At 39.7% G+C, this 20,694-nt stretch overlaps 1 protein-coding gene across 1 annotated transcript; it reads right to left on the bottom strand.

Moving 5' to 3' along the window:
• Window positions 1–14,029: 14,029 nt before the first annotated feature.
• On the bottom strand, window positions 14,030–15,528 carry LOC109216441. The gene is made up of 3 exons (XM_019380589.1): window positions 15,337–15,528; window positions 14,760–15,267; window positions 14,030–14,559 (listed from the first exon to the last, which is right to left on the bottom strand). The coding sequence occupies exons 1-3, from the start codon at window positions 15,526–15,528 to the stop codon at window positions 14,030–14,032; spliced, it is 1,230 nt and encodes a 409-aa protein (XP_019236134.1).
• Between the last annotated feature and the right edge of the window lie 5,166 nt (window positions 15,529–20,694).

The raw sequence follows: 20,694 nt of genomic DNA on the forward strand, positions 1-20,694 counted from the left end.
AGCAAGGTCGAACATCTGAATCTTTGATGGCGAAGGCCCTTGGCCTTAGTCCCAGTTTGGCAGGCATTGCTCGCATCGATGGTTTCAGCGCTGCGGACACCAGGTGCTGACATTCCGTTCGGACCTGCGTGGTACGCGTGTAACAGCTTCTCGCACGGCTTGCTGTTTATCTTGAAGATGCCATCAACCGGGAGGGTTTCGGCTGTGCTAAGATGATCTTTGGTTCTTCGACCGGGGAATCCCTGCACCGGCATCCGATTTGGTGAACTACGGGAGATGAGGATGAGATGTTCCTTATCCCTGCCCGGGGGTTTTGATTGCGGCACCTTTAGCCTTGTTCGGAGTGTTTGGGGCTGGTAGAGTAGGAATTCTAGTCCTCATTGGCTCGTTCGATTTTCCTTTTCTCCACGCGCTACCTTCAAATCTGATGTGAGCTGGATGCTCTTCTCGCGTTTCTTTGGCTTCGATCCGAAAAGAGAACTAGGCGTTTTCACTAGGAAATCCCCCACAGACGGCGCCAAATTGTTTGACTCAAAAGATGTTAAGCTCTTTTTAAGAAAATCAATCAAAGAGATGAAGGGGTAAATCATAGTCAATAATAATTCGTATCGGATCTAAAGATAAAGAAATGGCATTTAAATACAAAAATGGAGGAAGCATCGAAAATGTTTTATTTATGATGAAGCTTTGCCCTGCCCCTCCTTGCAGGGGAAAGGAATTACAATCATTGTGTTTCTCTATTTTCCTCTCTAGATGGAGCTTCCTTTTCCTTCTCGTGGAGTTCTGTTATCTCCCCTCTGACTTATTGGAGTTTTTGGAGAAGAAATCGATGAGAATTCCCCCCTCTCTGGGTTCCCTTCAATTCATATTTATAGTCGAAAGAAACCTGCTTTTTCCTTAGCCATAACTTCTTGTCAAAATTGTGGAAGCCTACTGGTCGGGGTGAGGGGCGTACCCTCGTCACCTGTGGAGAATGTCGCGGTGATGAAGTCCGAATGGTTCCGTTGACTTCTTTCATACGGTGACTGAAACAGGATCGTGGTCGCCTCGGTCGGGGTGGTCAGATTTCTAACCAATACAAAAGCGTTCCGCAAGTTCTTACGCCATCAGCAAGACCTTAACAGAAAAGGCAGCTATAGAATTTGCAGAAAGAAATGGAATTGATCTTGTGACTGTAATCCCAACATGGATACATGGCCCTTTTCTTACTTCTCAAATTCTTGGTTCTGTTCGTTCATCCATGGAAATGATTATATAATTTTGTAATTTTACTGCTATAGTCAATAAAGCTCAATTGCTTTAATCTGATGAAATAATAGTTTTTGACTTTTGCTATTATTGAAGATATAATTAGATAAATAAAAGTATAATTTCTCTAATAACTTAAACTTTTAGATAACATTGTAACAACAAATTTTCGAGTCGAGAAAAATAAATAATCAAGACTGAAAAAATTGCGTAACAAATGTAGTATTTGATTTCAATAAATGAAAGTGTTACAATCTCTATGAATCCCTGATTCTTCTTTTCAATAGTAAATAAATTCAAGGGCCTTTGAGCTTGATCTTGAATCTATGTTTGTTGCCACGAACGATGATCTTGTTCTTGAGCTTGAGCTTGAGCTTGATTGCTTGAACTTAGACTTGATTTCTTGAAGCTTGAACTTGATTTGTTCTTCGTTCTTGAGCTTGAACTTGATTGCTTGAAGCTTGAAACTTGTGGAGGAATTTGCAGCGTTTGATCCACGAGCTCTTTTTTGCTTCTTGTTATAACTTCTGGTGTCTTCTCTGAGTTATGAAAACCCCTATTTATAGTTGTGGAAGGGAGGAGTTGTGATAAGAACAAACTCTTTCCGACCAATCAAATTAAAGTGTGACATGACCGCATTTGATTGGCCAGAACATGTCACTTGCACACATGACGCGATTTCATTAGCCTTTTAATGTGATTTGGCATGCGTTGTCATTTTGACACGTGGCATGATCATATTGGCTCTTCCGTTTGACTTGGTGTGCCACGTCATTTGACACGTGGCACCAAACTGGGCCTCTAGGAAGATGGCATCTTGGGCTTAATGAAGTGCGCTCATCACTTTTAGCCCAATTAAATGGGCTAGCCCAATGGATTAAGACTTATTTATTTAATCCATATGTATTGGACTTATATAATTAATTCAATTATATTAGCTCATAATATTTATTTGGACTAGTATATTTAAAATATAGTCCAAATTATTTATTGAATTTAAATTCAATAAATTTTACATGCCTACAAATGCCCTCTACTTTAAGACTTGATGAAATTTAGACTTGTTGAACTTAGAAAGACAAGGAATGAAGTAATCACGAGACATTAAACTCGAACGTTGTCAACTTTGAACTTCTAAAAAAACAGTAACATATTCATACTGCTAATATAAGATCATGCTAGCTCTTTAGAAAAAGGTTGAGTCAGGAAGTCCGAAGCTTTGGTTAACATATGACTTCAACTTAGCCAAGATTCTTGATTAGAAAATAATTTCTTCACATTGTAATGAATAACCTTGAATTCATAAGTTGCATTTGCATAGTCCACGTAGCATGACCATTGCCTTATTTTGCCCTTCAATTCTTGTACTAGTACGGTCACAACTTTATCCACGTCAATTTGCACAATGCTACTATAAGTCAGGTCTTCCAGGAGACAATGATACTGATAGCCTGTTTGACCAAGTTTTTTTTTTTTTTGCCAAAAGTGTTCTTTTTCTTTTGCCAAAAGTACTTTTAGCAAAAAATTGAGGTGTTTGGCCAAGTTTTTGGAAGAAAAAAAAGTGATTTTGAGGAGAAGCTGAAGAAGTTTTAGAGAAGAATAAAAAAGTAGTTTCTCCCCAAAAGCACTTTTCTGAGAAGCACTTTTGAGAAAAATACACTTAGAAGCAGTTTTCAAAAGCTTGGCCAAACACTAATTACTGCTCAAAAGTGCTTTTTAAATTAATTAGCCAAACACAAACTGCTTCTCGCCAAAAGCACTTCTCAAAATAAGCTGATTTTAGAAGCTTGGCCAAACAGGCTATGAGTCCAAGTCGGAATCAGATATTCCAGCCGTCAGTAGCTTGTCCTCCTAGTTGAATTAAAATGTCAAATTCTTGTTGGACTCTATCAAACTATTACTAGTCCCACATCACTATTCCTCTTCAAATAGCCGTACCACTGAATCTATATAAACCCCGTGCTTGTATTTGTTTAGCATCAATTCGCAGTATTTGCAAGCCACTTGAGTCTATTTTTGTGGACTCGGAAGCATTAACGCGAAGGTAATTTCTTCTTCTTTTCTTGTGCTTTTTTTTGTTTTGTTGTCTTTTTCTTTTTTGTAGGTCAAGCGAGAATGATATGTTCTTGTTCAACAAGATGATCCACGCATGAAGAAGGCCGTCTTAGGGTGTGAGGGGATGGGTGCTCATCCCTGCCCAAATATCGGAGAGATTACTCTCATGGCCCGACTACCGGAGAGACTACTCTCAATGTGGCCCGACTACCGGAGAGATTACTCTCAATGTGGCCTGACTACCGGAGAGATTACTCTCGATGTGGCCTGACTACCGGAGAGATTACTCTCAATGTGGCCCGACTACAGGAGAGATTACTCTCAAAATGGCCCGACTACCGGAGAGATTACTCTCAGTGTGGCCCGACTACCGGAGAGATTACTCTAAAAATGGCCCGACTACCGGAGAGATTACTCTCAAAATGACCCGACTACCAGAGAGATTACTCTCAATGTGGCCCGACTATCGGAGAGATTACTCTCAATGTGGCCCGACTACCGGTGAGGCCAACTTAAGGTGCAAAGGGACTCATATGTCCACCTTAAGATTGGAAAGTTATAGTTCCTTTTAAAGACAAACCCACGAAGAGGCCAACTTAAGGTGCAAAGGGACTCATATGTCCACCTTAAGATTGGAAAGTTATAGTTTCTTTTAAGGAAAAACCCACGAAGAGGCCGGCCTAAGGTGCAAAGGGACTTATACGTCCACCTTAAGATTGGAAAGTTATAAAGCTTCAACTCGAAGACTTCATGGAATTGATGACGTCGACTTGAACACTTGGAAAATTTTGAAGATTCGGCGGACTTTGCAGACTTCAACTTGAAGACCGATAAACTTGAAGATTCGGCGGACTTTGATGTTTCAATCTAAAAAACTTGAGGGCTCAAATACTTCCACTTGAAGACCGACGAGTATGAGGAACTCAACTTGAAGACTTCAACTTGGAGACCTGGAGGGCTTAGATATCTCAACTTGAAGGGTGGCGAACGTGAAGGCTTCAACTTGAAGACCGGCGGACTTGAAGATTTTAACTTGGAGACTTCGAGGGCTTAAACAACTCAACTTGAATTCTGGTGAACATAAGGACTTCAGTTTGAAGGCCGATGGACTTGAATACTTCAACTTAAAGACTGGCAGATTTGCAGACTTCAACTTGAAGACCGAAAATTTAAAGGTTTGGCGAACTTGAAGGTATAACGAATCACTAGTCTTCATTGCAAATACATGGTAGCCTCCTAAAAGACTATAATCATTCCATTGAAGACACCAATTTACCATGGAAGCATGCCCATTTTAAATCAAATGAGATCAAAATTCAACAGGAGGATGTCGTTTCAGCTTGATGTTACATTCCTCCATACTTCACTCGGACAACAATTGGGGCAATATGTATCTTTTGAACTTATGCGACAGAACTTAGAATGAAACTCTAAGCTGCCTACGTACCTCGGTGAAGAGGATCAAGTCATACCGTAGTTCAGACTGGGTGATTTTTTTTGTGGGGGCCATACACAATTTAGACTCATGCGAGCCAGGAGTGTAGCAACATGCTGTTTAAGCTCATGTCTCAAGGAGCTTCATGACTTGCAGTTTAGGCTCGTACGTCGAGGAATGTATTTGTTTTCTTCAAGGATAGTATCTCTTCATGAATTTCCCGTTGATGGGGCCAATCCGCAAACCTTCCGAGTCAACTATCTTGTAAGCGCCACTTGAGTATACCTCTTGTACGATATATGGTCCATCCCACTTAGTATACCTCTAAGGCGTACCCTTTTGTTAAAAGATTGAGACAGGCGAGTTTGATAACATTCAAGGCTTTGTTGAGCTTCTAGCCTCTTTTCATCAAGAGCTTCCAATTCTTCAAGGCGTAACCGAGCATTTTCTTCATCAGTGAGTCCTTCTTGAATGGCAAAGCCGTAACGATGCGGATTTGACGCTCAAGTGGAAGGACCGCTTCAACTCCATAAACAATGAATATGGAGTCACTTGCGTTGGTGTGCGATGTGAGCACGTGATTTTTGCCCTATATGAATTACTCCCAGAAATTCAAACAAAATGATTTCTTTCCTTATTTACATTTTGTGGATTTTTGTGACATTTATGTTGATTGTTTGCATTTTGTTGGTGCATTTTAATTAATGAAAAAATATAAAAATATACTTGGCATTTGCATTTAGGTTTAATTTCACATTTTAGGATTAATTAGTAATTAGGTTACTTCAAAAAACAAAACAAAAAAAATAACAAAAATGGTTCTTTTTGCATTTATACTTTAATTTGTCTTAGTTTGCTTTTAAATTAGGAATTAGTGTATTTGGAAATTAATAGTAATATTATTGGTGGAAACCCTCACGGGCACCGTAAGGCGATGTGAGCTAAGAGAAAGAACAAATGAAAGAGGCTTGAGGGTGAAACCCTTCGGCACTACAAGTCGAATGAGGATTGTGATTCCAATTGGATAAGCGGAGCATTGAAGCCCAGTTTCACGATTTAAGGGTACGACAAGAGCTAAACATCATATTTGCTTGGCAGAGTAGGCCGCAGTTGCATGTCATGGTCATTAGAGTTGGTATCCACATCTGATAGGTTTTCTACTTCGCATTTTCTTGTTAGGACTCATCTCTTTCCTTTGTCCTTTACTCTGTTCCTTTGTCTTGTTTACTTCCTCCTCCTGAGTCTGTATGGTCATTAATAAGTGAGGAAATGACTTCAAAATCTGCCACCAGCTTTCCAATTGAACAAAACGAGATCTGGTTAGCACATCAAAGCGTCATAAGTCAGGAAAGAACAACAAGCACACTGAGTTGGCAACAATCTACATGCTTTGGGATCCTTGTGAAATGCAAGGGCTTGGTATTTGTCAATTCATGAACAATGCAAAAAATGAAGGGTTTAGGGTGAACGGATCAAAGGTATTTTCGGTGAAACACGAAAGGTTTGATACATATCAAATGGAGGGTGTTTGGTGAACGAATCAGAGATATTTTCTGCGTTAAGGGTAACAAAGAAAGTGGTTAGCAAGGTCTCCAAGTGAGAATCAGTTATCAAGGCAAGTGAAGGAACAATAAACTTCAAGGCCGAGGCCAGTGGTTAAGTCAAGAAAGAACATCATGTACACGGAGTGGGGGCAATAGACGTGCTTTGGGATTCATATGAGACATAAGGGATGGGGGAATGCCAGTTCATGCAATGCAACAAATAGAGGATATCGGGCCGCCCTCGAAGTTCAAGGCCACAAACTAACCACCACATTTTAAACTCACAAGTTTTCTTTGTTTGAAACAGGAACAAAGTAGTGCAAGAAAGTTGGTTCAACAATAAGGAAAAAAAAAAGAAAGAAAAAGAAAAGGAAGAAGATGAGAGCCAACAAAAGGGAAGTTTCTCAAATCTTCGCCCTTGCCTGTCTTGTTAGCGTGCATAAAATGCTGCCATTGCTTTTCACATTTTTTCCTCCTAGGATAAAAAGTCCTAGTCTGATGGATTTTCCTCCAAATAGAAATCTTAGTCTGATGAATCTTTCTCCTAAGATAGAAGACCTAGTCTGATGAAATTTCTCCTAGGATCTAAATCTTAGTCTGATGAATCTTTCTCCTAAGATAGAAGACCTAGTCTGATGAACTTTCTCCTAGGATCTAAATCTTAGTCTGATGAATTGTTCTCCTAAGATAGAAAACCTAGTCTGATAAACTTTCTCCTAGGATCAAAATCTTAGTCTGATGAACTTTCTCCTAGGATCAAAATCTTAGTCTGATGAATTGTTCTCCTAAGATAGAAAACCTAGTCTGATGGAATTTCTCCTAGGATCTAAATCTTAGTCTGATGAATCTTTCTCCTAAGATAGAAAACCTAGTCTGATGAATTTTCTCCTAGGATCTAAATCTTAGTTTGATGAATCTTTCTTCTAAGATAGAAGACCTAGTCTGATGAACTTTCTCCTAGGATCAAAATCCTAGTCTGATGGACTTTCTCCTAGGATCTAAATCTTAGTCTGATGAATCTTTCTCCTAAGATAGAAAACCTAGTCTGATGAATTTTCTCCTAGGATTTAAATCTTAGTCTGATGAATCTTTCTCCTAAGATAGAAGACCTAGTCTGATGAAATTTCTCCTAGGATCAAAATCTTAGTCTGATGAACTTTCTTCTAGGATCAAAATCTTAGTCTGATTAATTGTTCCTAGGATCAAAATCCTAGTCTGATGGACTTTCTCCTAGGATCAAAATCTTAGTCTGATGATTCTTTCTCCTAAGATAGAAAACCTAGTCTGATAAATTTTCTCCTAGGATCTAAATCTTAGTCTGATGAATCTTTCTCCTAAGATAGAAAACGTAGTCTGATGAATTTGCTAGTTAAATGTCCTTGGTTTTACTCAGAGGAGACGTACATTCCAATCAAGTCTTTAGTTTTATTCTCATCATTGCGTTAATAGCTTAGGTGATCTATATTTTGCTAACAACTCACAAATCTTCCTAGTGCAAACTGGGGCAGGAAAATTTTCTTTGTTTGTCTATTTTGTTTAAGTCAGGCGCCCACCTGGAGAACAAGGGAATACATTTCAAGCTCAGCAATCAGGCGCCCACCTGGAGAACAAGGGAATACATTTCAAGTTCAGCAATCAGGCGCCCACCTGGAGAACAAGGGAATACACTTCAAGTTTCAGCAATCAGGCGCCCACCTGGAGAACAAGGGAATACATTTCAAGTTCAGCAATCAGGCGCCCACCTGGAGAACAAGGGAATACATTTCAAGTTTCAGCAATCAGGCGCCCACCTGGAGAACAAGGGAATACAGTTCAAGTTCAGCAATCAGGCGCCCACCCGGAGAACAAGGGAATACATTTCAAGTTCAGCAGTCAGGCGCCCGGAGAACAAGGGAATACATTTCAAGTTCAGCATCAGGCCCCACCTAAGGGAACACATTTCTANAAATGTTTCTTTGTTTTTTCTATTTCTGTTGAAATCAGGCGCCCACCTGGAGAACAAGGGAATACGTTTCAAGTTCAGTAATCAGGTGCCCACCTGGAGAACAAGGGAATACATTTCAAGTTCAGCAATCAGGCGCCCACCTGGAAAACAAGGGAATACATTTCAAATTTAGCAATCAGGCGCTCACCTGGAGAACAAGGGAAGTACAATTCAAATTTTAGCTTTCAAACTTTTAATATTTGGTGACATGATGCGCCCAGCCACCAAACCGGGGCAGGAAATTTTCTTTGTTTGTCTAATTTGTTGATATGTGGTCTTTGGGTATACAGCAATGTTGGCCTAGCCCCTCGAATATCCAAAACAGTGGCGCCGCCTCCGCCGCCCACGGCGGCGGCACCACCAAATGACCCCAGTTTCACTTGGGCCTGGACTGAGGTGTGTTTGGTCTGATTTTGGGGTCTCATCTTGAGTTGAAATACATCTGGCCCAAATTCGAGCCTTTTTAATTCTTTATATTTGTTTTCTTTTCTTTTCTCTTTTTTTTTATTTTGTATTTATATTTTATGATTTCTATTAAATGCCAAATTAAAAATAAAGACCCAAATTAACTCTAACATTATATTACTTAATTTTCAAATACACTAATTCCTAATTTAAAAGCAAACTAAGATAAATAAATGTATAAATGCAAAAAGAACCATTTTTGTTATTTTCTTTGTTTTTGAAGTAACCTAATTACTAATTAATCCTAAAATGTGAAATTAAACCCTAAATGCAAATGCCAAGTATATTTTTATATTTTCCATTAATTAAAATGCACCAACAAAATGCAAACAATCAACATAAAATGTCACAAAAATCCACAAAATGCAAATAAGGAAAGAAATCATTTTGTTTGAATTTCTGGGAGTAATTCATATAGGGCAAAAATCACGTGCTCACAGCTGCCCCTCTTTGCTCGGAAACACGAAGAGTTTTCGGGCAAAGATAAGTGAGCGGATACGAGCGATTTTTGCCCGTTTGAATACTCCGTGTGAAGCATTTTTGAAAACCGTCTGACCGAACCCTGCTTCAAAGGTTTCGTACATATCCTTGGCTGTAAAGGAATCAGGTCAGTGTAGTTCTGGAAGGGGTTGGTAGCTGGGACTACCAAGAGCTGTGATTTCACTGCTGTTGCTACTGCTACTGCTTGCTGACCCCCTTATTACACCGTGTTGAAACAAAAGAAGCTAGCCTAAGCTATGATCTATGAATTACAAAAAGTCATATCTATGTCTTCAAACTTGCTCTTGTAGTTCTTGTTGCCTTATTGACTCGTATTCTCCCAATGGAATTCTTTTGTTGTTGCCTTGAATTGTGATATGAGATGTTTCGCCATTTTCTCCGAGTGATGCTTGACTGCTGAAATTTGACATATATGCCTCCATTCTCCAGGCGGGCTCCTGACTGATAACACTTGAAATGTATTCCCTTATTCTCCAGGTAGGCTCCTGATTGCCGTCACTTGAAATGTATTCCCTTGTTCTCCAGGTGGGTGCCTGACTTCAACAAAATAGACAAACAAAGAAAATTTCCTGCCCCAGTTTGGTGGCTGGGTGCATCATGTCACCAAATATTAAAAGTTTGGTGGCTGGGCGCATCATTTTGATCAACGACCTAGATTTATTGGGGAGCCGGGCGGGTTGGATTAAATTGGGTAATGGGCGGTGTCACACCTCCTTTTTCCTACACCCGGAGGGTGTAGAGGAGTTTTTCCAATTAAAGGACAATCGAAACGGGATTCGTTTTATTAAGAATCAGAGTCGCCACTTGGGAGATTTATGGTGTCCCAAGTCACCGGTTTAGAATCCCGAATCGAGGAAATTATTGACTCTGTTTAACAGTCCGCGAACCAGAAATCCGAGTAAGGAATTCCGTTAACCCGGGAGAAGGTGTTCGGCATTCCCGGGTTCCGTGGTTCTAGCACGGTCGCTCAACTGTCATATTTGGCTTATTTATTTGATTTTAGTACATGTTTTAATCTATGTGCTTTTTAATTTTGAACCGCTTTTGTTTATTATTATAAAGGGAATTGCACCGTCGTTAAAACACGTCTCGAACCACGTCACATAAATGCACCCATGATTTTTGACACATTTCAACTTCGTTGGGATTTGGATTTGGGTCACATAAATGTGCACCCGAGTTTAGGAAGGTAATATTATTAAATGTCGGGCCTAAAGCAACTAGCGTGTTATTAACTTTGCGGGAGGTCTAAATATTTTTGTATATGATTAAGAGGGCCACGCCATGTATGATTTTTGTTTGGCGCGGCGCACCTCGTTTATTTTAAATCCAACCTAAAGGACTACGATTTTCTATTATGGATTGTCTCTAAGGCCTAGCTAATTGGTATTATTTAAGAACTACTATGCTTTAAATCCATGGCTTTCATATAATTCAGATCTTCAGCGGTTTTTAGGGCCTTGTAATCAGCCCATGAAGCAGGGTGAGACCATCAGCTCTGACAGGCTGTTTACAGACACTGGGCCTCGACATGGGCCCAGTTTGGGGCGTGCTGGACTTGAGATCCAGTTATGCTTCCGCCCAGCTATTAAGCCTCGACACAAAACATGGGTCCAAATCACGTTGATCTCAAATCAGGCTTTGCAATGCTGACTGAGATTAATTCTATTATTAGTTTGAACTAAAAAAAATCAATGATTAAACTAACGAGATTACCAATTATATTGAAATATCAGACTCAAAAACAAACATAGCATGCTGAACACTGATCCTTGGTTTCAAAGTCAGTAATGCATGAAAATTAGGACTGAAGCTCATGTGTATCTAAATTTAACATCCTCTACCCAAATCCCGTATTAACTCGAACAGACAACTTCAAATTCACATCATATTCCTTTTTTCTTTCAATTGATGTGATACTATTTCAACTAATCAACTAGTATGAAAGCTAATTTCAGTTTAGCAAACTATTAAACTAAGGCGCTCATGGACTGAAGACAAGCAATCCAACTAACCAAATACAGTCCCAACAGTCATGTTACAGTCCAGTTAAATCGTAATAAAATACAATAAGGTATTGCAACAAATGAAAATTGCAACAACACGATGCTTCAACTTCATTTCACTTTTAAAACTGGAGATCTACATTCCAATGAATTAAAGATGTGTACCTGGTCGATAGAACACAATAGAAGGAAGAAGATAGAGTCAGCAGCAATAAACATACACAGTAGTGTCAAACAACAGGAATCAGCAAGCTTGTAATCCCAGAAATGATATCAAAAGTCCAGGAAAGATTTTAACGCAAACAACACCAATGAACCAACCAAAACAACTGGAATGAACCCGGAATAAACTCGAAATTAAACCCAACACTCTTCTGAAGTTTCAGCAGTCAAACACATGCATTTTCAGGTCATTTTTAGCTTGTCTAGGCTAGAAGTTCGGATTAACAGCTGGAATTTGAAACTAATCTGAGCAAAAGCTCCAATAAAACAATATTTTTTGGATTTTCCGAAGGTTTTCGATCTAAGAGGAATTTTCTAACTCTAAATTTCAGATTTGTTTTTTTTTGGAATTTGAAATTTAAACTTTCAGATCTGTACAGCTTGTGGAACACTTTTTGGGGGAATTTTTAGAGGCTCTCCAAAACTTGTGAAAGAAGGCATGAGGACTGCCTTTTATAGGCAGGAAAGGGGGAGGAAGCTTCTAGAATTCATTCACTCATTTTCCCCCCCTTTTTATTTTCAGATTTTATTCATTAGTCCTAAAGTTTTGACTTGTTGCCTAAGTTATTACCCTAAGTTCCTGAAACTACAATTGAGGCTTTATTTTAGAAACTTCTAGGGTGTTCTAGTTTAACCCATAGCATTTCTGTGCCACTCTAAGTACCTAAATTACCCTTGAACTCATACTGAAATTACTAGCCTAGTACAGCTATAACCAAACAATTTATTTAACTAGGGTTAACTAAACTAAGCCCTAAATCAAACTAGGCAAGAACACCAGCAAAACTTAAACTAAACCCTGAACATGGAATTACTAAAGAAAATAACAAAAATGGTTCTTTTTGCATTTATACTTTAATTTGTCTTAGTTTGCTTTTAAATTAGGAATTAGTGTATTTGAAAATTAAGTAATATAATGTTAGAGTTAATTTGGGTCTTTATTTTTAATTTGGCATTTAATAGAAATCAGAAAATATAAATACAAAATAAAAAAAGAGAAAAGAAAAGAAAACAAATATAAAGAATTAAAAAGTCTCGAATTTGGGCCAGATGTATTTCAACTCAAGATGAGACCCCAAAATCGGACCAAACACACCCCAGTCCAGGCCCAAAGCGAGTCTCAACCCGGCCTGCCCNCCCCCCTTTAGTGAGACGACGTCGTTTCATGTCGTGAAATCTGGGCCATCCGTCCACTCTAATCCAACGGTCCAGTTTCAATCTCTAATTTTAGATAAAAGTGTCCAAAACTCTTCAGAAAATTCAGAGACATACATCTCCTTCCTCGTACCCCTGTAACGCCGGTCACCCTTCGTCGTCCGCCGCCGGCCAAAAATAGCTTCCGCTGGCGGCGATGCTCCAAACCCACCCAAATTTTCACCATCAAATCCTCTCCTCCTCCACTTTCCAATGCCCCAAATATTTTCCCTCGAATGTTGCTCAAAGAGCTTTTTCAACAAGTTGCAGAGCGTCTTGTTAAATGCTTCAGCAAGTCCATTGGAAGCAACATAATACATGGAGGAATTGCATTGCTTGAAGTCAAAAAGATCACATATTTTATTCATCAGCTTGTTATCAAATGGCTTACCATTGTCTGTCAATATATATCGAGGAATGCCAAAGCGATAGATAATATTGACTCGGATGAAGTTAGCCACATTTTCCTTCTTTACTTCCTTAAGAGAAACAGCTTCAGCCCACTTCGAGAAGTAATCACTTGCGGCCAAAATGAATAGATGTCCACCAGAAGACTTTGGAAATGGACCAACAACATCCAAACCCCAAGCATCAAATGGCCAAGAAGCAACAGTTTGGTGTAATACTTCAGGTGGTTGATGTATGAAGTTAGCATGGAATTGGCAAGCTTTACACCTTCGAGCGTAATCTAAACAATCTTTCACCATAGTTGGCCAATAATACCCCATTCTTTTTATGTGGAAGTGAAGTTTTGGCCCAGATTGATGCACACCACATACTCCAGAATGTGCTTCTTACAGGGCTTAAAGGGATTCATCAGCCCCCAAACAACGTAGGAGTACTCCATCAAATGATCGTCTGTAGAGTGTATTCTTATAATAAAGAAAACGAGGGGCTCTCCTCTGGATTTCTGTCTTTCTTCGGGGATTTTCCGATAATATCACATAACAAAGATAATCAATTAACGTTTGTCGCCAATCTTCAATTTCAACCTCAAGAACGGAAGCAATATGCTCAACTTCGCTTTTTTCTTCCTCATAGTCATTTGGTGGAGGAACTACCCATCTTTGGCAAATAGCGACTTGTGTCTGATCAGGCAAAGATAATGTAGAAGCTAAGGATGCTGATGCATCAACTCTCTTATTTTCCTTTCTCGGCACGTGTTGAATAGTTACCTCTCCAAGCCAACTTACCAATCTTTGAGCGTATTTGTGATATGGCACTAACTCTGGCTTCTTGACCTCATAGCTACCCAAAATCTTATTGATCACTAACATAGAATCTCAAAAACTTGTAATTGTAATTGTCTGATATCCACAGCCATTTCTAGCCCAAGTATGAGCGCTTGATAGTCAGCAACATTATTGGAGCACCATTATTTCAGAGTGAAAGAATAGGGAAAATCTTCTCCTTGAGAAGTGATAAATACTATTCCAGCGCCAGCTCCTTCACGATGTGCAGCGCCATCAAAATACATCTTCCAAGGAGGCTGAATTTCTATGACCATTGCATCTTCATCAGGCAATTCATCAGACAACTCCCAATCATCTAGAATCGGATGGTCAGCTAGGAAGTCTGCTAATGCTTGTCCTTTTACTGCCTTTTGAGGAACACACACAATTTCAAATTGTTGAAATTGGAGGTACCACCTTGCTAATCGATCACTTAGGACTGGTTTAGACATGACGAACTTGATAGGGTTCGCTCTTGAGACGAGTCGCACAACGTGAGCTTGGAAGTAATGCTTTAGCTTTTGAATAGAGAAGACAAGTGCCAAACATAACTTCTCAATAGGAGAATACTTGAGCTCATTCGACGTCATCATCCTACTCAAGTAATAAAGCGCACTTTCTTTGCCTTCATCATTTCCTTGAGCGAGAAGCGCTCCTACTGACCTTTCCTGTGCTGAAATGTATAATATTAATGGCTTCCAGGTATGGGCGCTGCCACTGCTGGAGGTTTTATTTGATAAGACTTAATGCTTTCAAAAGCATTTCTGCAAGCTTGGTCCCATTCAAAGGGAACCCCTTTCTTCATGAGGCTACTAAATGGTTGGCATCTTCAAGCCAGATTCGAAATAAATCTTCTAAGATATGCCAACTTACCCTGCAAACTTTTCAATTCATGAATATCTTTAGGCTCGGGCATTTTCAAGATAGCATCCACCTTAGCTTGATCAATTTCGATACCTCGATGTCGAATAATAAAACCGAGGAACTTCCCAGAAGTAACTCCAAAAGCGCACTTCAACGGATTCATTCTGAGTTGGTATCTCCGAAGTCGTTCAAATACCATCCTCAAATCTTGCAAGTGACCATCTTTCTTCCTTGACTTTACCACCAAGTCGTCAACATAACACTCCACATTTTTATGAAGCATGCCATCAAAAATATTTTGCATGGGACGTTGATATGTAGCACCAGCATTCTTCAAACCAAAAGGCATTACCTTGTAGCAGTATATACCTTTAGGGGCGCGAAAGGCAGTAAGTTCTTCGTCCTTCGGTGCCATGCGAATTTGATTATATCCAGATGAACCATCCATGAAAGACATCGCCTCGTATCCAGTTGTTGCATCAATCATGAGCTCTGGGATAGGAAGAGGAAATTCATCCTTAGGACAAGCGTTATTTAGGTCTCTAAAGTCAACACAAACTCGGATTTAGACATTCTTCTTTCTTACAGGGATGATTCTTGAAATCCATGTAGGATATTTAACTTCACGAACAAAACCAGCCTCAATAAGCTTGTTAACTTCGATTTCAATCAAGGGAACCAGTTCAGGTCTGAAGCGACATTGTGCTTGCTTTACAGGACGAGCACCTCGTTTGACAACAAGATGATGAACAGCCACCTTGGGGTCTGAACCTGGCATTTCTTTGTAGCTCCAAGCAAATACGTCTTTAAACTCCTTAAGTAGCTCAATATATTTTCTCTCTTCATCACCAGTTAGAGAGGCACTGATATATGTGGGCCTTGGATCTTCAACTACTCAGAGATTGACTTCTTTTAGTGCATCAACCATTCTCTTCACCCCTGTGGTGCATCTTTAGCGTCTTCATCCTCTTGAGGATCACCATCGCTGAATGATATGTGACGACATACATCAATATCAAGGCACTTTTCCTCAACTTCCGTATAAGATGAAGCATTTTGTTCATCATGAATGGTGATATGATATGATAACCCCACCCTTCTTTATCTTCCTCTCGTTCTTTAGTGTGTACTATAGTATGAGCCTTTGCTTTGAGGACCTCTTCGCACGAAACTACAAGTTTGGTCTCTGGCCTCATTCTGGAAGGAATCAGACTTGGGCAGTCCGTGGTCAAAATCTCCTTTTTAGCGAAGATAGGTGCTCCAATCCTTCTATCACTTCCATGACGCTTGTTTTCCTTCTTTAGTGGTCCCAACCTATCAAATAGTGAGGTCCTTGGCTTCGCAAGTCGATCAAACACATAAGGCTTCTTATTAAGCGTCGTAGACACTTCTTTAGCAGTAATGTAGTTACAGCTTGCCCTTTTAATAGAGATACGGATTGGCGGGGGTTGTTTGTAAGCCAATCCTTCACGTGATTGCTTCAGTGGGTACCCTTTCTCCATCATCATTTTTTGCGTAGGGTTTGAAGCTTCATGCGGGAGCTTTCCCAACTTGGATGGTTCTTTGGGATATATCCACCTTTTGCTAACAACTTGTAGGCGTTTGGGTCAAAGCCCTCATCTATGCGTTTTGCAGGAAGTGCTAGATTTAGAAGCGAATTGTGGCTTGATGATTTGACAAACCCTTTAAGCAACTTTCTAGACGACTTAATTGCATCCATTCGCTTGATAGGAAGGGTCAAGTCTCCTAACACCTTACCTTGTAGCTCAGAAGATAGATCTTCGGCCTTCCTTGCCTTTGGGACATAATGAAGAACAGAAGTCACTTTCTTACTTAAAGATGCCTCATTCATCTTTTTCCTATCATGAAACACCTGATCTTTTTCAAATGTAATCTTTTCCTTGCTAGTTGTGACATCAACCTTCTATACAACACTTTTCTGGTCAACATCACATCATCAACCTTAACCTCCTTTGAGACGTAATTCTTTAAGTAGAATTTTGCATCAGTAAAGTATGATTCAGCCTCGGTAAAGGGCTTATCATCAGCAACTATCTTCTTTTCGACCGTACCTTAGCAGTAATTTAAGCACTAATGGTAGGTGGATAAAACCACTTTATTCTCGTGTATCCATGGCCTTCCTAACAAGATATTATATGAGGTTTTTGCATCAATCACGTGCATCCATGCACTCGGATGGAAATCTCCCATACTTATTTCCAATTTGATAGCCCCTATAGCTCTTTGCCCCCCTTGATTGAACCCTTGAATCATCAAACGACTTTCACATAGTTCATCCATCGGTATGCCAAGCTCTTTGACAGTACGAATTGGGAGAATATTGACACCAGACCCATCATAGATCAAGATTCTACTTATTCTCTATTCTCGCACAAAGCCAACCATAAATAGGGGCGATTATGGTGTGCTTCACCAAGCAAAAGATCATCATTAGTAAATGTGATTTTTGCATCACAAACGTCCACTTCTTCAAAATTCCAGTGAGTTTTTTAGGCAAGGGAGGTGGTAGCAATGATGGATCCTCCTTCTTTGTCTTTTCTTCATCTATCTTACAACATGAGGCCTTGATATATTCACAGGAGGCTCGCGGGTATAACCAGCTTGGCAGGAATTCCTCTAATGTCACTGGACGATGTAGCCTTTGATAGTGATTCTCCGCCATTTTTTCTTTCTTCCAGTTCTTCTTTATCATTTTCTTCTTGGGTCTTTTCACCATTTTTACCCTAGTCAATTGCTTATTTGACTCCCTTTGTGAAGTTGTCTTGCAGCATCTCCGCCGAGTCACAAGAATCCAACCTTCATCATCAGTTTGATCATCACGTGATTCACCTTTCTCTTGAGATCTTTCCTCCACTATTAGTTTATACGCCATAGGGAGAAGCAACGGTTTGCTCACATCGATAGGTTCAAAGTCACCAAATTTAATCATACTTGGTGATGATGCAGTTTGGATGTCATCACATTCATGTACTTCGACAAAATTGCAAAGGACAATGGGATCAAGTGAACCAAAAACGAAAGAGACTTGATTCGAACTGTTTTTCTCATCCTCGAGCAAGATTTTTCCTTCAGCGGCCAAGTCCATGACTTTCTCCTTGAAGACAAAGCACTTTGCAATAGGGTGGCCAATCAACCGTGGTACTTGCAATAATCTGGATCATTAGTCTTTCCAGCTTCGTCTGGCTGCTTCATTTCGGATAACTCAATGAGTTTCAACTCAAGGAGTTCTTCAAATATTGCTGGGACATCGGAGTCCAAGAATGGATATTCTTTCACTTGCATTTCCTTCAGAGTTAACTTTCGGCCAACTTTATCCTCTAAGGACGTTGTCTTCACACTTTGCTTCTTACTCACTTTTGTAGTGACCTTTAATGGCGAGGCATTAACATTCATTGATTCCTTGCTCTCATACTTCGGCAAAAACCTGCCTCCTTTCTTTATTTCTGGTTTATCCTTCACTTTGTGAGGTTCATAAACAGGTGGACCTTGATTTCCACTTGAAGACATACTTAACTCCATATCATGAGCACGCGTAGCCAATTCTTCAAATGACTTAGGCTTGATACCCTGCAGGATGTAGCGAAGTCCCCAATGCATTCCTTGGATACACATTTCTATTCCAGAAGATTCACTAAGTCTGTCTTTGCAATTGAGACTCGCATTCATCCATCGATTGATGAAATCAACAACTGGTTCATCCTTCCATTGACGTGTATTTGTGAGTTCAACCATACTTACAGTGCGCCTTGTGCTATAGAAGCGATTGAGAAATTCATGTTCAAGTTGCTCCCAACCATCGATGAAACCAGCCTCGAGATCAGTGTACCAATCAAAAGCATTTCCTTTTAAGGAACGGACGAACTGCTTGACAAGATAATCTCCATAGGTTCCAGCATTATTACAAGTTTCGACGAAGTGTGCAATGTGTTGCTTCGGATTTCCATTACCATCAAATTGTTGAAACTTTGGGGGTTGATAGCCTGCAGGCATCTTCAAACTATCAATTCTCACAGTGTATGGCTTTGCATATGCGAGAGAAGACTTGGCAGCAACATCGTACTTATCTTTGATGGTTCCCATAATGAAGTCTTTCAATTGGTCAATGGGAATAACCCTGTCAGATGAAATCTGAAATTCTTTAGGAGCCATTGTCTACCTTGCAGATGAGTCTCCTTTATCTTGCGTCATTGGGAGCTTTACAGGTGCATGACTTGAATCTCCCTCCATCATGCTTTCAACTCTATCTGTCAGCTTGACAATTTGATTATCTTGATCTTGCATATGCTTCGTTAACCCTTCAATTGCTTTGTTAAATTTGCGAGTTGTTCTTCAACAGTTGAGGTATTAATCACCATTGCTTGGATAACCGTCATGGATGGTGGAGCAAAGCACAGATTTTTTCTTACGCCATACCTTGAGTGGAACAACTCACGTGGAGTGCTTGGAGCAAATCCAGTGATCAAGACATCATCATCGCCCTGTGTGATGAGATTCTTAGATCTAGAAGGGCTAAGTAGAGCTAATGTCTTTTCAACAATTTCAGTAATGTTTGCTCCTTCTTCCAATTCAGTTGGAAATGATATTGCCCCCTTTGAGGATGGAAAATCAAAGATAGGAACCAATGCAGACGGCATTTGAAATGTTTTTTGTTCCAGCAAGTTTGCTTTGTTCCTAGTGACAGGTCCTACGCTTTCCATAGTAGCATCCAGCAAGTTTTCCACATCAGATTAAAACATGGAATCGGTAGCCTTAGCAGTAGTGAGTTTGAAGTTGATCTTCTTAGGAGCCATTTCTGTGTTCTTGAAATTGGTAATTTGAAGAGATGAGAGGTAGAGATTGTCCCACTGGGCGTGCCAGAAATTTGTAACAACAAATTTTCGAGTCGAGAAAAATAAATAATCAAGACTGAAAAAATTGCGTAACAATGTAGTATTTGATTTTAATAATTGAAAGTGTCTCTATGAATCCTCTGATTCTTCTTTTCAATAGTAAATAAATTCAAGGGCCTTTGAGCTTGATCTTGAATCTATGTTTGTTGCCACGAACGATGATCTTGTTCTTGAGCTTGAGCTTGATTGCTTGAACTTAGACTTGATTTCTTGAAGCTTGAACTTGATTTGTTCTTTGTTCTTGAGCTTGAACTTGATAGCTTGAAGCTTGAAACTTGTGGAGGAATTGCAGCGTTTGATCCACGAGCTCTTTTTTGCTTCTTGTTATAACTTCTGGTGCCTTATCTGAGTTATGAAGACCCCTTTTTATAGTTGTGGAAGGGAGTAGTTGTGATAAGAACAAACTCTTTCCGACCAATCAAATTGAAGTGTGACATGGCCGAATTTGATTGGCCAGAACATGTCACTTGCACACATGGTGTGATTTCATTAGTCTTTTAATGTGACTTGGCATGCCTTGTCATTTTGACACGTGGCATGATCCTATAGGCTCTTCCGTTAGACTTGGCGTGCCACGTCATTTGACACGTGGCGCCAAACTGGGCCTCTAGGAAGATGGCATCTTGGGGTTAATGAAGTGGGCTCATCACTTTTAGCCCAATTAAATGGGCTAGCCTAATGGAATAAGACTTATTTATTTAAGAAATTTTTACCTCCTATAGCAAAGGTTAACACCTTATTTATTTTAAATAAATACCATTTAAAAAAATTATATTCTATAGATACCTTTTAAGGTTTATAGCAAAATATTTAATTTTGGTTACCTCCTAGCCCTAACCCACTAAATACGCTAATCAGTTACACTATCTTCTTTCTCTCTCTACTTTGATACATCCCTTTCTCTTCCCCCATCCCATTAAAATTTTTGATCTCCTCCTCCTTCCACCGGATTTTTGCAAAGCCCATCTCCTAGATTCTTCAACACAATGACCCAATTTAAAATTTTCAAGAAATTCAAATGCTTGAAGCTTTTT

Source organism: Nicotiana attenuata, unplaced genomic scaffold (genome assembly GCF_001879085.1).
Source record: "Nicotiana attenuata strain UT unplaced genomic scaffold, NIATTr2, whole genome shotgun sequence".
NCBI classification, from domain to species: Eukaryota; Viridiplantae; Streptophyta; class Magnoliopsida; order Solanales; family Solanaceae; genus Nicotiana; species Nicotiana attenuata.